The sequence below is a fragment of the Protopterus annectens genome, chromosome 14.part0, assembly GCF_019279795.1.
Source record: "Protopterus annectens isolate FY-2018-M chromosome 14.part0, PAN1.0, whole genome shotgun sequence".
Classification (NCBI taxonomy): Eukaryota; Metazoa; Chordata; order Ceratodontiformes; family Protopteridae; genus Protopterus; species Protopterus annectens.
In genome coordinates this window covers 957,935,312-957,951,461 of record NC_056748.1, presented here as the reverse complement: position 1 = coordinate 957,951,461, position 16,150 = coordinate 957,935,312, and the positions used below count along the sequence as shown (strand labels likewise).

Sequence of the window (16,150 nt, the reverse complement as noted above, 5' to 3'; positions counted from 1 at the left end):
TTTATTGACTGTACTGTTCACTATTGATATAGAAATCCAAACATTTCTTGAGAGACAGAGCAAAAATGAGGCAAAATTAGGCACAGCATAGAGGTATGGGGGAGTTCCAGTGCTTTGCATTGGTTTTATTTTTTCAGTAATTTAGTAAGATGTGCAAGCTGAGGTATATGGAGCAAAGAAAGTGGGCTGTAATTGCTGGTCAAATTTCAGCATTTACTGCTTGCAAGACATTTTTTTCTTCAAGATACTTTGTTTGACAACAGTTGTTTTGAATAAATAATTTGTATTGGCATCTTTTACATATAGTCTTTGTGCCACAGAAGTTTTGTTCCTCGTTTGGTTTATTTCTGTTACAGACGTGACTATTTTCCTAGAAGCACTGCTCTTTTAATTTTGCCTACCTCCCTGCAGGTGACTTTTAAATACCTTTATTGAATTTTCACTTGTGATATAGGCAAATTTACATTTATACAAAATAAATCAAATTGTATTAAATTAACATTAATAAACGTTATACTTCACATATATTGCTATATATCATATAACCTAAGCAATATTACATAAATTATTCAATTCCTGCCCCTTTTTTAAAACAAGAAACATCTTTATTAAACCATCACTTACGACATAATCAAGCATCCATTTATATAAATGAAAACAAACCACACAGACACAATCCTAGTTGCAAGCATTTTACATCACAAACCATACTGACACTCCCATATGCAAACATTATACATCACGTATAATCATTTTCAGTCAAACATTGCATAGCTTATCAAGTCCTGCCTTCTTATAAACCTAATTTCTCCTCTGTATGTGTTGTTCCCACAATTCACATTTTTTTTTTTCTATGTAGTTTGCTCGTACCCTTTTTTAAAGTTGTGTTATCTCTGTTACTGTATTCACTACTTCTAATATAGTTGGATTAGATTTTGATATCTATTTTCCGGTAATTATTTTTTTGGCAGCCACCACAATTAGACATAATAAGGCTTTACCACATCTAGGTAATTCTGATTCTTTATCATAGCTCAGAAAAATAATCTCCCTCGTAACACTAATCTTCCCACCCAGCATCTCCAACAGTGCATCCCACAGGGAATCCTTAAAGCCTGCAACACCACCGCACTCCCAGAAAATATGTTCCCAAGTTCCTCGTTCTTCCCCATCACACCTCCAACATTTGCTGACTACCCGAGGAGTCATCACCAGCTCCTCTCCTCGTTTATTGGGTGGCACATTTATCCTCACCTGGCTCAACCTTACCCATGTCTGGGGCCAGTGAGGAAAGAGAGGATGCTGGTGAATCATCCTACTGCTGGTGGGAAGTGTGCCCTGACCCCCAACACCCCTCAGCAGCCTTGTGAGCTATACCTTTGTGAGGTACATTCTTGCTTCTGTGCATGCACAGTCACACAACCAAGTGGTATATTGCTTGCAGTGCTGAGGGCACCAGGCTGTTAATGCTTTTACTGCAGCACATCTAGGCAACTTTCCTCCCTCCGGGAAGGGTGCGAAGGCATAAGGTGCTCGCTTCTCTCCTCCCCCCAACCTGGTCCCTCTTGAGCCTTGAAAGCAGGTCATTTGGGACACATGGCTATATCCTTCTTCCCTCTCCTCCATACGGCCAGGTATCTGTTGGCCTTTGAAGAAACCATAAGGCGTGTCTTTTTTGCTTCAACACAAACTTTTTTATTGTTGAGAGAGAATAGCAGTGACTGGGGAAGTAGAAATAAATTCGCAAAATAATGTTTATTGGACTTCCAAGAGAAGTATGACCACTGGTGATGATGAGGTGATATTAGCAAGTATGCAGGAAATATGGGCAGGAAGGAAAGCATCAATAATGGAAAATAGACGAACCAGCATAGAAAAATGTGTGGAGATAGGCAGTAGTAAGGATAAAGCCATGGAAGACTGGCGTTACTGGAGATTCTGCTAAAGATTATATTGCCTCACAACTCACCATCATGGGATCCCGTCAAAATTAACTCTTCAAAACCAACTCCCTGAACATGTTGGTAAAATTCCATAACAGTAGTTTTTTTTTTTTTTTTACATGGGGCAAGACCCCCCCCCCCGGCATACTTTATTGGGGAAAAGAATGGTGCTTGCATGCATGTACGATGATCTCATAGCATGCAAGCAACCATAAAAGCAGTTGCTTACTTTTCACTTCCTGGAATGAATAGCAGTCAAACAGTTGACAAATTAAAAAAAAATAAAGGAAAGCATTGCATGCATGACATTTATTTAGTTTATGAAGTCTTAATATATCGAATTTTGAAATGTAGGTAGTTTCATACACTGTTTAATTTTTATACGCAAATTCTTTTGATATCAACTTATTTAAAAAATAATAGTTTGTGATAGTGGATGAACCACAGTTGTGACACTTTACAAAATGCTGGGAAAGGTAAGTCCTCTTTTTTTGTTTCCTGATTTCCCTAGTGTGAAAAAGTAAATGAAAGACCAGCACTATTACAACTGAAATGATTCACAAAACCAGTACTGCCATGAGTGTCGGCTGTACATATAAGTAACAAATCATCTATGTAATAGGCTGGGAGAAGGGTTGTTGGTCCACGTGGGGTAGGAGGGCCAGAAGCATGTGGTCAGAAGATAATAAATTGTGTTTTTTTATTTTCTGCTGAGTAATGCATGCTAACCTTAGCACTGGCTTTCCCCCTTGCTCCACCTTAGTAATGTGAATTAACCTTAATCCAAATGTTGGTTGAGTGAACTCACCTTAGTAATGAATGCTAACCTTAACACTAACTGTGCACCTTACCTTAGAAAAACTTTCTGTAATGCTAGTGCTACACAAAACATCTTGAACACTCACTGTGTGCATGCACATCCACATACACACAACATCCCCTTGCATGACCCTTACTCTAACCCGAGCCCACATACACTCACACACATAATAAATCTATCCATTACCTGACCTTGACGAGCATGCAGATGAGCACACACAAACTCGGAGCTCTACCCAAAAGCCATTTACCTTTGTCAATCAGCTTAGAAGCTGCTCAGTCCTACCTAGACCTGGCCAAACTTTAACACAATTCCCAACTCGGGCATAGTTGAAAAGCTAAATAAGTTGGAAATAACCCCTATGTCACCTACTGGATTGCCAAATTTCTCTCAGATGGGATGTGGAAAATCAAAATAGGGGAAGATATCTCCACAAAGAGACCAGTCACTAGTACAGTCCCCCAGGGTTCTGTGCTGGGACCTGTCCTGTTTGGCATCTACTTTTCTGAAGTAAAAGCCAATACCAAAGGGCTCTGGTTGACTAAATATGCAGACAGTTGCAAGCTAGGAGCAGTCATTGAAACTCCAAATTAATTAGCCATCCTGTAGGAAGGATTGTTCCAAATAAATAACTGTTGACGAAATCATGGACTGAAACTAAATGTCAAAAAATGCATAATTGTATTTTTTGAGAAGTCAGCTATCCCAGGGAACTACCATAATAACAGTCCACCCCTAAGAGCTACCTAGCTGTTCAGGATTTGGGTACTTGATCAACATGTGTCCATTGCAAGGAAGGCCTTCTGTATTGCACAGCTTATAAGCTAAACGTTTTTGCCTAGATCTAGAGATGTCATCACCCTTTGTGTTCACAATTTAAAAATCTGCCCCCCCCCAAAAAAAAAAGAATAGTTGCTTACAAACCTTAGTCTTTACTGTCCATATAATAGGTTCATAGGTTTAAAAAAGTAACCCATTTACTTCCTAAATTGGATTTGTTTCCTATTGAGATAGTATAAGTGAAATCTAAAAATACATTGATATAGTATGAGGCAGTAAAGCAATAGATTTTAATGAAAAAGCTGAATGCTATTAAGCATAGCAGTAATAATAAGCATTAATAAAGGATATAAATTTAAATTGCCAAGGAAGTGTATACTTGTGTTGTATTTGTACCCTTAATTGACAAGTTCTTTGCATGGTTCCAAAACAATATCATATTTTGTTCTGTGTTAAATGCTTCCCATATAACACTGTTCTATAATGCTGACAGCTTTATTTATTTTTTGGGGGGTCAGCAGCAGGACAATGTGCAGAGTGACATTAGTACCTGCTGTAGTGGTATTTTTAAGTTGAAATAGCCATTAATTTAGCTTAGAGCCTACATTATGTGTGACAATAAGGAATGAAATTGTGTACATATAGCACTGGTAATTCAGGCCAATGCTGTAACCATTGGGGTTATTTCTGTTTTTCTCACTGTTCTCCACATGAAATTCTGCACCCTGTGTAATACACTCTTCTTTTATGACAGTTGGGATGTTTTTTATGCAGCTGCCAAACTGTCCATTCATAATTCTATGCTTCACTTGGATCTGTTGGAATCTTCTCTTTTTAGGAATGCCTGCATCTATGTTTCTCTTCTGTTTCATTCATTTATTTAATAAATGACAGTTGTAAACTATTACTAAGCATACCATAGAAATTATTCAGTCTTTCTTTTGGAATATGGCATGCTAAAATTCAATTTATTGCTAGAACATAGGATTTCAAAATTATGTCATTGCATGCCTCCCTGTAACTACAGAATTGTTCTTGAGCCCTTGCCAAGGTATCAAAATGTATTGCTGGAATCACTGTTCTTGTAAAGAATATACTGCAGCACATAGAAACAGACCCTGACGGTACACACTTGAACACACACATACCTGCTTGAAATAACCAAGATTGTTTTCTCTGCTAATTTCATGCAGTTGACCTTAAGCTGCCACCAGCTCCTCCCCCGGGCTCAACCTGACCAATGTCTGGGGCTGGTGAGGCCATTGAGGATGCTGGTGCAGTGTCATACTGTTGCCGGGGAGTGACCTTGCAGCAGCCTTTGTGAGCTCTGCAATAGTCTGCCTTCAGGAGGTACATGCCACTTCCATGTATGGAAAATCTCCAAACCAAGTGGTGTACCACTGCTAGCGGGGAGCTCACCAGGCTGTTAATGCTCCTACTGAAGGAAACCTAGACAGCCTCCCCCCCAGGATGGGTGAGCTCACATTGACTGTTTCTCACACCCTTCCCTATCTAGTCACTCTAGTGCACATGCCACTAGTCAAGCACATCACATAGCACTGACTTGCAAGTACTAATTTTCTTTATTTTCTCCATTGATGTGTTGATTATTTTTACATTTCTCATTGCTGTGGCAGCCTTTCTTTATTTGGTGTTGTGATATTGGGTGCAGACTGATAACCACATGTGCTTATTTGACATGTGAATGTCTTGTTTTTGAGTTATCCCAGAGAAGTGGTAGCTGCCATGTTCTAATTTGTATACCCTAAATATTACATACTTATTTTTTGTTTTACTCATTCATGTAGTTAGTTAGTTATTTAGACTTCAGATGGATGGCCCCAGAAAGTGCCCTTCTAATGTCTTCTGGTGTCTAATCTTCTGTCTGCTGCCAGTTTTTTAACCTTAAGACCTATCTTCCTGTTACCCCTTCCACACATGCACACATCTTTTTGTTGCATGTCCAGTGGGAATGTGTTCCTTTTTTTCCTTGCCAAAGTGGTGACTCAGCCAGTGCCCCTCACCTATTCCTACTTAGTACAACACCCTTCTGCCACATCCCCATCCCCAATATGGATCCAACTTGAGAAGTATCTGTGGATGTACCCAACCCTCAGAATATGCACACCCATCCTTCTTTTACTGTACCTCAGATGCCTGACCTGCTAATCGACCCCTGGTCACCTTGGATGTAGTCAGGGCTTTGTCCATTTACTCCACATTGTGGCAATACTGAGGCATGTGTTTAATTGCTGCGTCAGAAAGACTAGAGGTAAAAGACTGTTACATCAGTACTACCTGAATAAATTTTCTTGTGATTGCATTACTAATTGATTGAGATGACTGTTATTTTGTCTTATAAAGGTTGGATGCGTTGCTTAGACATTGCACTTCTGATGAGTTCAGGCTGTTGATAATTGATGGATTCTACCTTACTTATTAGCAGTTTATGCACTGTTTTGTGATAACTAGAAGGGCTGGGGCTGCTAGCTGTTTACCCCAACACCAATTATTTATGTATACATTTACATTTGTTGTGATTTTTTTTTGTTTGTTTTGTTTTATTACTGGTTGATATAGTGACTTTTTGTTACATGCCCATGTGACAGCTTTGTACCTGACACAGAATATGCGTGTGCTAGTAAATATAGACTATTGCTAAATATTTGACAACAATTTTTCACTTGTATATGAAGTTGTCATGGGATAATTGTCGGTGGGCTGATGACTGCCACAACAGTACTAACCATAATGTGCTCCTGATGTGTGCAAACTTTTGTTGCAAAACCAATGCTACCATACTTATATAAGCGTACTTCTGTTTTGGAGTGAAGAAGTCATTGCTAAAATGACACCAAGTCAGATATAGATTTTTTGCAGCATTTTACCCCAGTGCTGCCCCATTTAACTTGTCTTGTGCTGGGGGGGTGTATGCTTTTGCTGCCTTGGAGAGTCACCCCTGGCTTTTGCCTTTCTCCCCCCCCATCTGTTGCCCCATCAATGATGCTCATGCCAACTGGGACATGTGGATTTTCCCACCTTCTCATAGGGCTTGATTCACCAAAGCAGGTCAGGCAGGGGTGTGCATCTGAACTGAAGTTGCAGGGGAGCATAGTATATATCATCCCACATTCAGCTGTATAGTGCTGGTGTTGTGTGCAGGGGGAATGTTATTCTGGCATGCTGCATCAAGATATAGACTAGGAAGGCAGCGAGATGTGACTTGTGTATGTTTCATCACTGTTGTCTCCAGGAAGGTCACACTTCCCAGTCTGCCCACACACATAGCCTATTGGTTATTTCGAGTCCTGTCTTATGTGTTCTTAAAATTAATCCACTCCCCTCCCCTAGATGGGCTAACCTACCTTCCCTGCCTGGCATTAAGGCTCCCAAGACACAGTTGATCTCTGTTCAGCTGAGCAATAGTCAAGGCTTTATCCCTGAATACAGTTGCACAGACAGTTTGATTGTCTTTGTGTTAGTGATTAGTTTGGTAGCATTAATTATTCTACTTTTATGCAGGTGTAGGTATTTGTCTTAGACAATCCATGTCTGTTCCATGCACAGTGCTTATAATATTGCAAGTAATTATTTTTCGTATGATTTTTTTTTTTAATTTTGTGCATGCCAACCATCAAACCTCCCTTCAGTCAGTGCCTGAGGCGGTGCTGTTCAGTCATCCAAGATGGTGGTTTTCATTTATGCAGACATTCTGAAAATGGGAGGATTTTTTTTTTCCTGCTGATGGACAGGTCACTGTATTTGTACTATTTTTTTCTGTACACTTACTAGGCTTTGATTAGGGAGGAGGTGAGAGAATAAGGGAGATAATTAAAGGAGAGGAATTAGAGGTAGAAGGTTTTAGTCATAAAGGGTTTGAATCTGCCAGGAGCAAGCTGGAAGATTCTAAACTGCATGCTGAACATGAAGTAGGAAGCTGTAGAAGATGACTGAAGTCTTGAACCATGAGGACTTCAGGCTATTGGTACAGGATTGAACCAGAAAGAATTGAATTCCAGATATGGCTGTAAGCAAGGAATATGTGGTTCAAAATAACCAGCTAAAACTACTATTAGCCAGCATTAAACATACCACTGGGTGGTTTACCTGTTTACGAGGGGGGGGGCAAAGAATACAAACTCAAAAATAATGATATGAGATTTTAATTAGAAGAAAAAAAATGACTAGTGGAGCACTCTTCATTAAAATGTCAGAGAACAGTAAGGAGAGTCCTCTTCAGTGATGACACATTAACGTGCAACAGTGGTGGCTAGAATGGGAGATTCTAAAGAGGTATTTAAAGGCTGACAAAATGAGCTGAAAGGTGGCAACTGGGTTCATTGCAGAAAACAAAGTATTATACATGGACCCATACCTCTCAGTCTCCAAGCATTAAAAATCATAGCACTGCCCTTTAAAAAATCCTAACAAAGGGTTAAAGAGGGAGACATTATTTTTCAGAATAGAAGTTCTTCATATAGTGAGCGATATTCTTTGTATAGGCTTAATTTATTTAATAAGGTATGTCCCCATACCCAGGTCTGACTTTGAGGAAAATTAGTAAATCTAGAAGGAGCAAGACTAAATTTGAGGGCCAAAATCATAGTGCTATGCCTAAATCAAAGCAGTTGATATGTTTGCTTGGTCCACAACAGTTCTAGTGTGAAATATAATTTTTGGGGAGTGAAAGTAATAGCAACTGAGCAGAGTATTTGAGACTGCTGACTATATATGGTTTGGGCCACCAGGAGCACAGTAACATGCAGAAGCAACAGCAGACAGAATGCTAGTGTCTATCCGCAGGGAGGATTGACATCAAAAGCAGAGAGATAACACTTCTGCTGAACATGGCCCTGGTTAGGCAATACCTTAAATATCATATGCTGTTCTGGAGGACACAAATAGAGGAATCAGGCTGCCTCTGGAAGTCCAGATGAGAAACACTTAAGGGTATATTGGATGAGGGACTATATGACCAGAACCAGTTTATTGTTCATATATTTTATCTGGGTTGGTAGACTGTTCTGTATCTCCTTTTCGTAAACTGTATATAGTCACTGCAGTCACAGTGAAACAAGACACAGTGGTTCAAAGGGAAATGTTAATACAGAAGATACATTTTGATGACTAGAACGGAGGCAAGTGGAGAAAAGTAGAGATAAATAGGCACCCATAGTTAAGTGTATGAAGAAATCTGTGTGTATCAAGGACTTACAAAAGAACAACAAAAACTGACTGTGTAATGTCTTGTAAATGCAATAAAACATTAAGAATTTTAAAGTAGGGGTGCTTCCAAGATGGCTGCACACTGAGTAACCACTTATTTTCAGTTCTTCCTGTGTGAAAAAAAAAACTCAAAAGAGAGAGCCAGTAAACTCATATTTTCTGTGTAAATTTCAGTAACTTGCCTATTAAGTGCACTGCTTGGATGCCAGCAAAAAAGAAATTCAGAGAACTTGAAAATCAATCACAAAGAGTGAGGAAAAAACACTGACTGGGAAGAATTCTGAGATGTTCAATAAAAAGCAGTGCAAATTCCATCTTTGGTGCAATATATAACTTCCAGTAACCTAGAAGAAAAAAGTCAAATGTACTTGGAACTGATAAAATAAACAAAACACTGATGGAGTATATCAAGTCAAATAAAAAAGGCTGGAAACAAATGGAAGAAGCTTTAAACAGATATTCAGATGATGTGATAAAACTGCAAAAATCAGAGATCAAAATGAAGAAGAGGCTGGCTGAATACAAGACTGCTTAAGAAAGAGATGTTTAAAAAAAATAGAATTAGAGGACAGAGCACATAGTGAAAACTTGAGATTTTCTGCTGTACCAGAGAAGCTAGAAGGAATAGACTGTATTACTTTTATGAAAACACAAATAAACAACTGGACTGGTATTCCACAGCAAGAGATAATTGTAAGGGCACATTGTGTGTATGCTCCAAACCTGGCCATGAGAAAGCAACCCAGACCTTTAATAGTAAGATGCAGTCCTACCAGCAGAAGGAGCTAATTCTGACAAAGCTGTGGCAGAAGGACAAAGTACTAAAATTAGGAAACAGCAGAGTGTTTGAGGAAAATGATTACTCTAAACCAGGCAAAGGAGGAATAAATTGATCCCACTAATCAGGGACTGTTGAGAAGCAGGCTTGAGATTCAAGCTGCTGTACTCAGCTATCTTCAGAGTATTATTTCATGGAGGGACAAAATCATTTTTGATGCAGAATGTGCTAAGGAGGAAATGCAAAAATTTGTCCAACAGAAATTGAGCAGTGAAACAGAAGGAGATTCTGCTTCTTGTCCTTCTGGTAATAAAGACCACAGAGAGACTGTGCCAATGAAAACTTTTCCAATATTTCAATGGAAAATGCCCGAGAGACAGAAGAAGCACAGGAGTTGACTAGAAGATCCAAAAGTATGTTGGAAATGAAGCAGAGAATGGATTTGGCAGACGGAGATCATTTTTGAGTTGCTGGTTTTATTCATATTTGACAAATACATGTGGGATTACAAAGCATGAATTTGTGAAACATGACAGAACAAGTAAACCTGGAAGTATTGGACTTCCTTGACTTTTTTAACCTTGTAAAGGACTCTAAAGCATATATTCTACTTCATGTCATTAATGTTTGGAAGAACACTTAGACAGGGGGAAGAGGAAGGAGAGAGTTAACTGTAAGAAAAACATTTTGCTCTTTACAATAATATTTTTATGATGCATGAGATCTGCATGCTATGACATAGTGTTCTTAGTTAATTTCAAGGATAATAGGGATACTAAAGTAAGCAGGTCCCCCCTTTTTTCCTTTTCTTATTCTCCTTGTTCAGTTTTAAGAAATGTAGGCAGGATGTGCTTTTCCTCATTCTTGCATAAGGGAATAACTGGATTAAAGCTTTGGCTTGATCTAGTAACAAGTTTAAAGAGAAAGAAAATAAAGACATTTTAATAGAATAAAGCTTTCCTGTAGCAAATAAATGCTTGTAGAAGCAACACCGTATTTGGTTCTGATGTCTCCATGGAGTCAATCTGATAAAGAGCAATAAAAACAGAATACTTTCTTTCAATGGTTAGGAGAGAATGTTTTCTGAAAGCATTTAAGTGTTTTCCAATTCTGGGATAGCAGTAAAGATAAGACAAAACCAGACAGCACTTAGAAGCACAGACTGTACAATGTGTCTTCGCATGGATTATCTTCCTTTTAGGTTAACCCAAGTCTGTGGCTGTGGCTGTCAGTTTGGGACAATTGTTCTTATTAGGAGGGTAAAACGTCAGTATTTGAAGATGTACATAGCTGTGTGTGTTACTATTAACTTAATAGGTTTTAGGGGTGTATGACTGTATTTGATTGTGTTTTTGGGGGGTCCTTTCAATAAAACAAAATGTTTTGTAAGATGTGAAATATGCTGAAATGGATATGAGAAGAAACAACTGTATAAAATATCAACCTGCCAAACATTAGTGTGTGCATGTAACTTAAAACCTGGAACTAGATATTTAACAAAAAGCCATTACAAATAAAAGGTGGCAATAATAACTTTTTAACATAATGATTCTTTCTGTTTTATCTTTAAATGTTAGTGGTCTCACAGACGTGCAAAAAATAGAGTAGTGAATTATATTAAAAATGTAGAGTGCAAATAGCTATGCTACAAGAAGCACAGTTGGAAAGAACTGAACATTTGAATTTGATAAAGAAAGGTTTTCAGGATGGTTATTTAGTGGAATACGTGGGACAAAGGAAAAGAGGAGTACTTGTATTAATTGTAAGAGGAGCAACAGTAGTGATAGAAGAGGGTAAAGAAGATAATTGTAGATTTGGAGTACTAAGGGGCTACTGGCAAGGGAGGAGAATTACACTGGCATATGTTTACATTCCACCTAAAACTGCTATAATGGAGCTTAAGAAAATTCTGGGAGAAATGATCTATTTTCAGCAGGGAATATTACTTATAGGTGGGGGATGGAATTTGATTTGCAGCAGTGAAAATGTGTCTGGGGGGCCCAGAAGGGAAAATATAACAAAGAAGGGTAAATTGTTAAAGAAATTTATGAAAATATTTGGCACGGAAGATGTGAATCCAGTAGTGGGAGTTTGGAGTGAATTTGCATATTATTCCCCAAGATACAAAAACTGGGATAGACTAGACAGAACTTACATTTCACAGGGACATGTGAATTTTATTGAAAGTTTTGATACGCATGCAGTAACTATTTCACATCTTGAGCCAATAGTAACGAAAATAAAAATGCAGGGTAATGAATTAAAATGAAATACTGGTGCTTTCCCACCTATCTGTTGAAAAGAGAGGAATTTAAGGAATGGGTAGTGGAAATTGTTTAGGAGTTAGTTATTAGACAATATAATTCTTCTGAAAAAAATATAGCTAGGGAGTGGGATAAAATTAAAATAGAGTTTAAAAATAGGATGTAAGTAATAGAAAGAGAGATATGGTTAAAAAGTAACAAGAATTTTGTAGAGCGACTGAAAAATGTGAAAGAATTGCAGAACAGGGGGAATCTCATAAAACAAAGTAAAGGAGCAGTTGCAGAATACTAAGCAGAAAATTAAGGATTACTTCTATAATATGCACAAGTTTAGAAAGATTGCTGTTAATCAACTGTTTTTTGATAATAATTCCAGAGCACAAAAACTTTTAGCACGACGACTCAGGCAACAGAAAGTAGAAAGGGATGTCAACAAGCTTAGACCACCCATAACAAGGAAGATGATAAGAGATCCTGGTGAGGTGCTAGAAATACTTCGGAAATTTTATGATAGTCTGTTTAAAGCAGAGGTATAATGGGGATCAATAAAAGGTTCAAATGGAAATGCTTATGGAAGAATTAAGTATGCCAAGATTAGAGGTAGATGAGGCTCAATTACAAACAGTTAAGATAAGAGGAGGTGAGATAAAAATGGTGATATATAACCAACCCACAGGAAAGTCCCCAGGAAAAGATAGTATTCCTGTGGAAGTTTGGAAGCTAGGAGGGGAAAAAAGCTGATAAAGATCTGGAAGGTTCCAGATCTTTAAGAGGAGGAGAAGCACCAACATCCTGGAAGAAAGTGGTGTTGGCTGTAATACCTAAAGAGGGTAAAGATCCAGCTTCAAACAGGTCAATTTCAGTCCTAAGCCGTGATTATAAAGTGTTTGCCTATAATGACTAAAATAATGCCAAGAGCGATGCCAAAATTGATAGATATGGATCAGTGCGGCTTTGGAGGGAGGCAAACATTTGCCAACATTAACAGAATATTGATGATTCAGAAGAAAGCTGAGTGTAAGAAAATACCACTGTTATTGGTGGGTCTTGATGCAGAAAAAGCATCTGACAGACTATGCTGGGAGTTTATGAGCGGGACAATTGAAGCATTTGCATTTTCTGATAAACTTATAAGGTTGATTAGGAGGATACATGAGGGATCAAATTATAGTGGGTGTGTTACTTTCTGATCATTTCTCTTTGAGCAGAGGAACCAGAGAAGAGGTGTCCTATTTCCCCTTTCTTTTTTGCACAATATTTAGAACCATTGGCAAAGAAAATAAGAGACTCAGAAATTCAAGGATGTAATTGGTATGGTAGTTAAGAAACGCTGGCTGGATTTGCAGATATTATTTTATACCTGATAAAACCACAAAATGACATTTCAGTGCTGTGGAATATTTTGAGGCAGTTTTGGATCTTTTCGGGATACAAAATTAATGAAGCTAAAACAAAGGAAATAGCTGTAAATTATGTACCCACAAAAGAATTGGTTCAGCAATACCATATTTAAGATGACATGATAAAATAAAGCACTTAGGAGTGTAGATTAAATAGGATTCTGGTGTGGCAGCTTAGGATATATGAGAAGAGACTAAACAAAAGATAAAAACTGAGAAATTGGAAGCTCTTTTGTATCGATATGGATAGCAAGATACAAACAGTTAAAATGTTCAGTCCCTTTAGTTTTATGTGCAGGTCAGGCATATTTTTATCAACCAGAGGAGAAGTTGTGGATAGCAATTAATAAAGACTGAAGGATTTTATCTGGGAGGGGGATGACACAGGAGTCAAGTGGGATAAGCTGATTCTTCCAGTTGAACAAGGCATTTTGGGATTACCTGATTTGAATGGGTATTTCAGAGCTACACCTACACAACTGAGCCTCCTATACATAGCACAAGTAGAAACCTGTAATTCAAAGTAGAAAGGGATGACGATGAAAGAGAAGGGAAGCTCAAGAAACAAGGAGAGACTGGGATTTTGGATGCAGATCCTTAAGGAGAATAACAATAAACATAAAGAATATTATATTCATAAAGTAGAAAGTATTCTAAGAACTAAGCCAACATGGGAATAGAGAAAGGAGATTTTGCTGATAGAGATGACTGGAATTACAGATACAAACAATAGGCAGAAGGGGGATGGAATTTATTGGCGAGAACTAGCAAAAGAGCCAAGGTACTGGGATCAAATAGAGAGGCCAATAATTTATTGGGACTGCAGGATAGAGATTACCTTTACTATCAAGGATTGATGTCATAGTATAGGCAAAGAGAAAGACATAGGGAGATCCTATGAGGAGATACTAAGTGAAAGACCAGCACTGGTAGAGTTTTTAGTAGAATCTAGAACAGAAACTGCTGTTATAAAAGGAATAAGTCGAGCATACAAAATGTTGCATGATAACTGTAAGCATTAATCAGAGGAGATTATAAAGGATTAGGAAGAGAAATTGGATAAGCTTTTCACAAAGAAACAATGGGAGGATGTATGTATATCTTCCTAATGTGCAAGAAAGTCTAGAAGATTGAGGATCTTTGCTCTGAAGTGTTTACATAGGTATTTTTATACCCCAAATAAAACTCCAAAGAATTTTTCCTCGGGTAGGTGTGATGGGGAAGCAATAGGTAATTGGGAAAATAATTTCTGGGAGTGTAATGAGTTGGCAGACTAAAGATTCCCTACAGACTGCTCTATCAGAGATACTAGGTAAGCAAATTGGTGTAAGTAAGGAAATGATTTTTTGAGCTATGATAAAGAATTGGAATTGACTAGTCATAATATTGCTTGCTGAGTCTAATTATGGTGGCTGCCAAAAAAAGTAATTACTAGGAAATGGAAATCAAAGTCTAAACCAAATTTACTAGAAGTAGTGAATATAGTAACAGTGATAAAATCAACTGGAATTGGGGTCTTTGGAAAAGGGTAGGAGCAAATTATATAGAAAAAATGGGAATTGTATGAACAATACATGCAGAGGAAGAATGAGGTTTTAAAGAATGCAGGATTTGAATGAGCTATGTAATGTTTAACTGACAATGGCTAGATATATTATTAGTGATTTATAATTATTACAGCTAAAATTATGTCAGTATGATTTGTTCACATTTATGTAGATGTATGATTGCCTGTCATGTTGTTGTTTTTCTTTCGGCTTTTCCCAGTTAGGGGTCGCCACAGCGGAACTCCAGTCCGCTAATAATTGGCAGTAGATTCTTTACGGGTGCCGAGGTGCCAACTCAACGCCCAACCTTCAACGAAGGCACACCCATTCTACGCATGTCTTTCAAACGCCACTCTACCGCGGGGAGGACATGCAGACTCCACACAGAAGGCGCTCCAGCTGAGAATCGAATGGCAGAACCTCTTGCTGTGAGGCAACAAGCTACTATGATTGCCTATCATACGTGTTAATTTAATAAAGGTGTTTCTTAAAGAATTTTAAAGTAGAAATGTGGACTTTTATTATGTAAATGATGGTTTTGTAACATTATCTATGTAATACTGAGTGTAGTACACACACTGCACTAACATTAGAGGAGCCCTTCTCACTGTTACAGATAGGAGTTAGGCCATGGTTCCACAGGGATGTGAGAAGGGTTCACCTTGAACAGGAAGTTGAGAAAGGGGAGGACTTGGTCAGACACATCAGATTTCAGGGGTCTACTACTTGAAAACCACAAAAGTGCTTCACTGGGAAAGCATTTGTGAACACATGGGTCAGCTTGACAAGTGTGAGGAGGGAGAGAAAGGGATTGCACAAAGGTTGGAAGTATAATTACATTTGGATGGTGAACTGTCTTAGGGTAACAGTCTTCTACTGTCATTAAGCTGGTATAATAAAATGTGAAACTGATAACCAACATTTTGATTTTCAGTGTTTTCCTTTGCAGAATTTACTGATGAAATATGATTTTGTTTTTAATATTCAGGTGGGACAGATATCCTTTGAAGACAGCACTTCCTTTCATCTTCAGAGAAGCAGAATAGTCAGGGAGAAGCTACATCAGGAGCACTACAGAGACATTTCCACTATGACCTACAGATGTGGATATAACAAAGGTGAAGGTCAGTGTGCATTGTGATACACATGTGTTTTGCTAAAAATCTGCTGCAGCAACTTTTATTTCTACTTGCTTAAGCTGTTGATATTGTACTGCTCATTTTACACCTACAGGAATGTGATTCTTGCTCTTAATCACAGTCAGACTTGCTTTAACTTTTAGAACACATGCTGTCCTTTAAACTACTGTCTTATTACTACATTTGCTTTGATACAAAATCATTCTGTGTTTTGTCCCACTTGCCTAGAGATAACTGTGTTAATTATGAAATT

At 38.1% G+C, this 16,150-nt stretch overlaps 1 protein-coding gene across 1 annotated transcript in view; it reads left to right on the top strand.

The window, feature by feature from the left end:
- LOC122789363 (tyrosine-protein phosphatase non-receptor type 13-like) overlaps window positions 1–16,150 on the top strand; it is a 2,815,362-nt gene that overhangs the window by 185,127 nt on the left and 2,614,085 nt on the right. Inside the window, exon 5 of the mRNA XM_044056752.1 lies at window positions 15,747–15,882. Within this exon, the coding sequence (XP_043912687.1) occupies window positions 15,747–15,882 (136 nt within the window). The remainder of the gene's footprint in view (window positions 1–15,746; window positions 15,883–16,150) is intronic.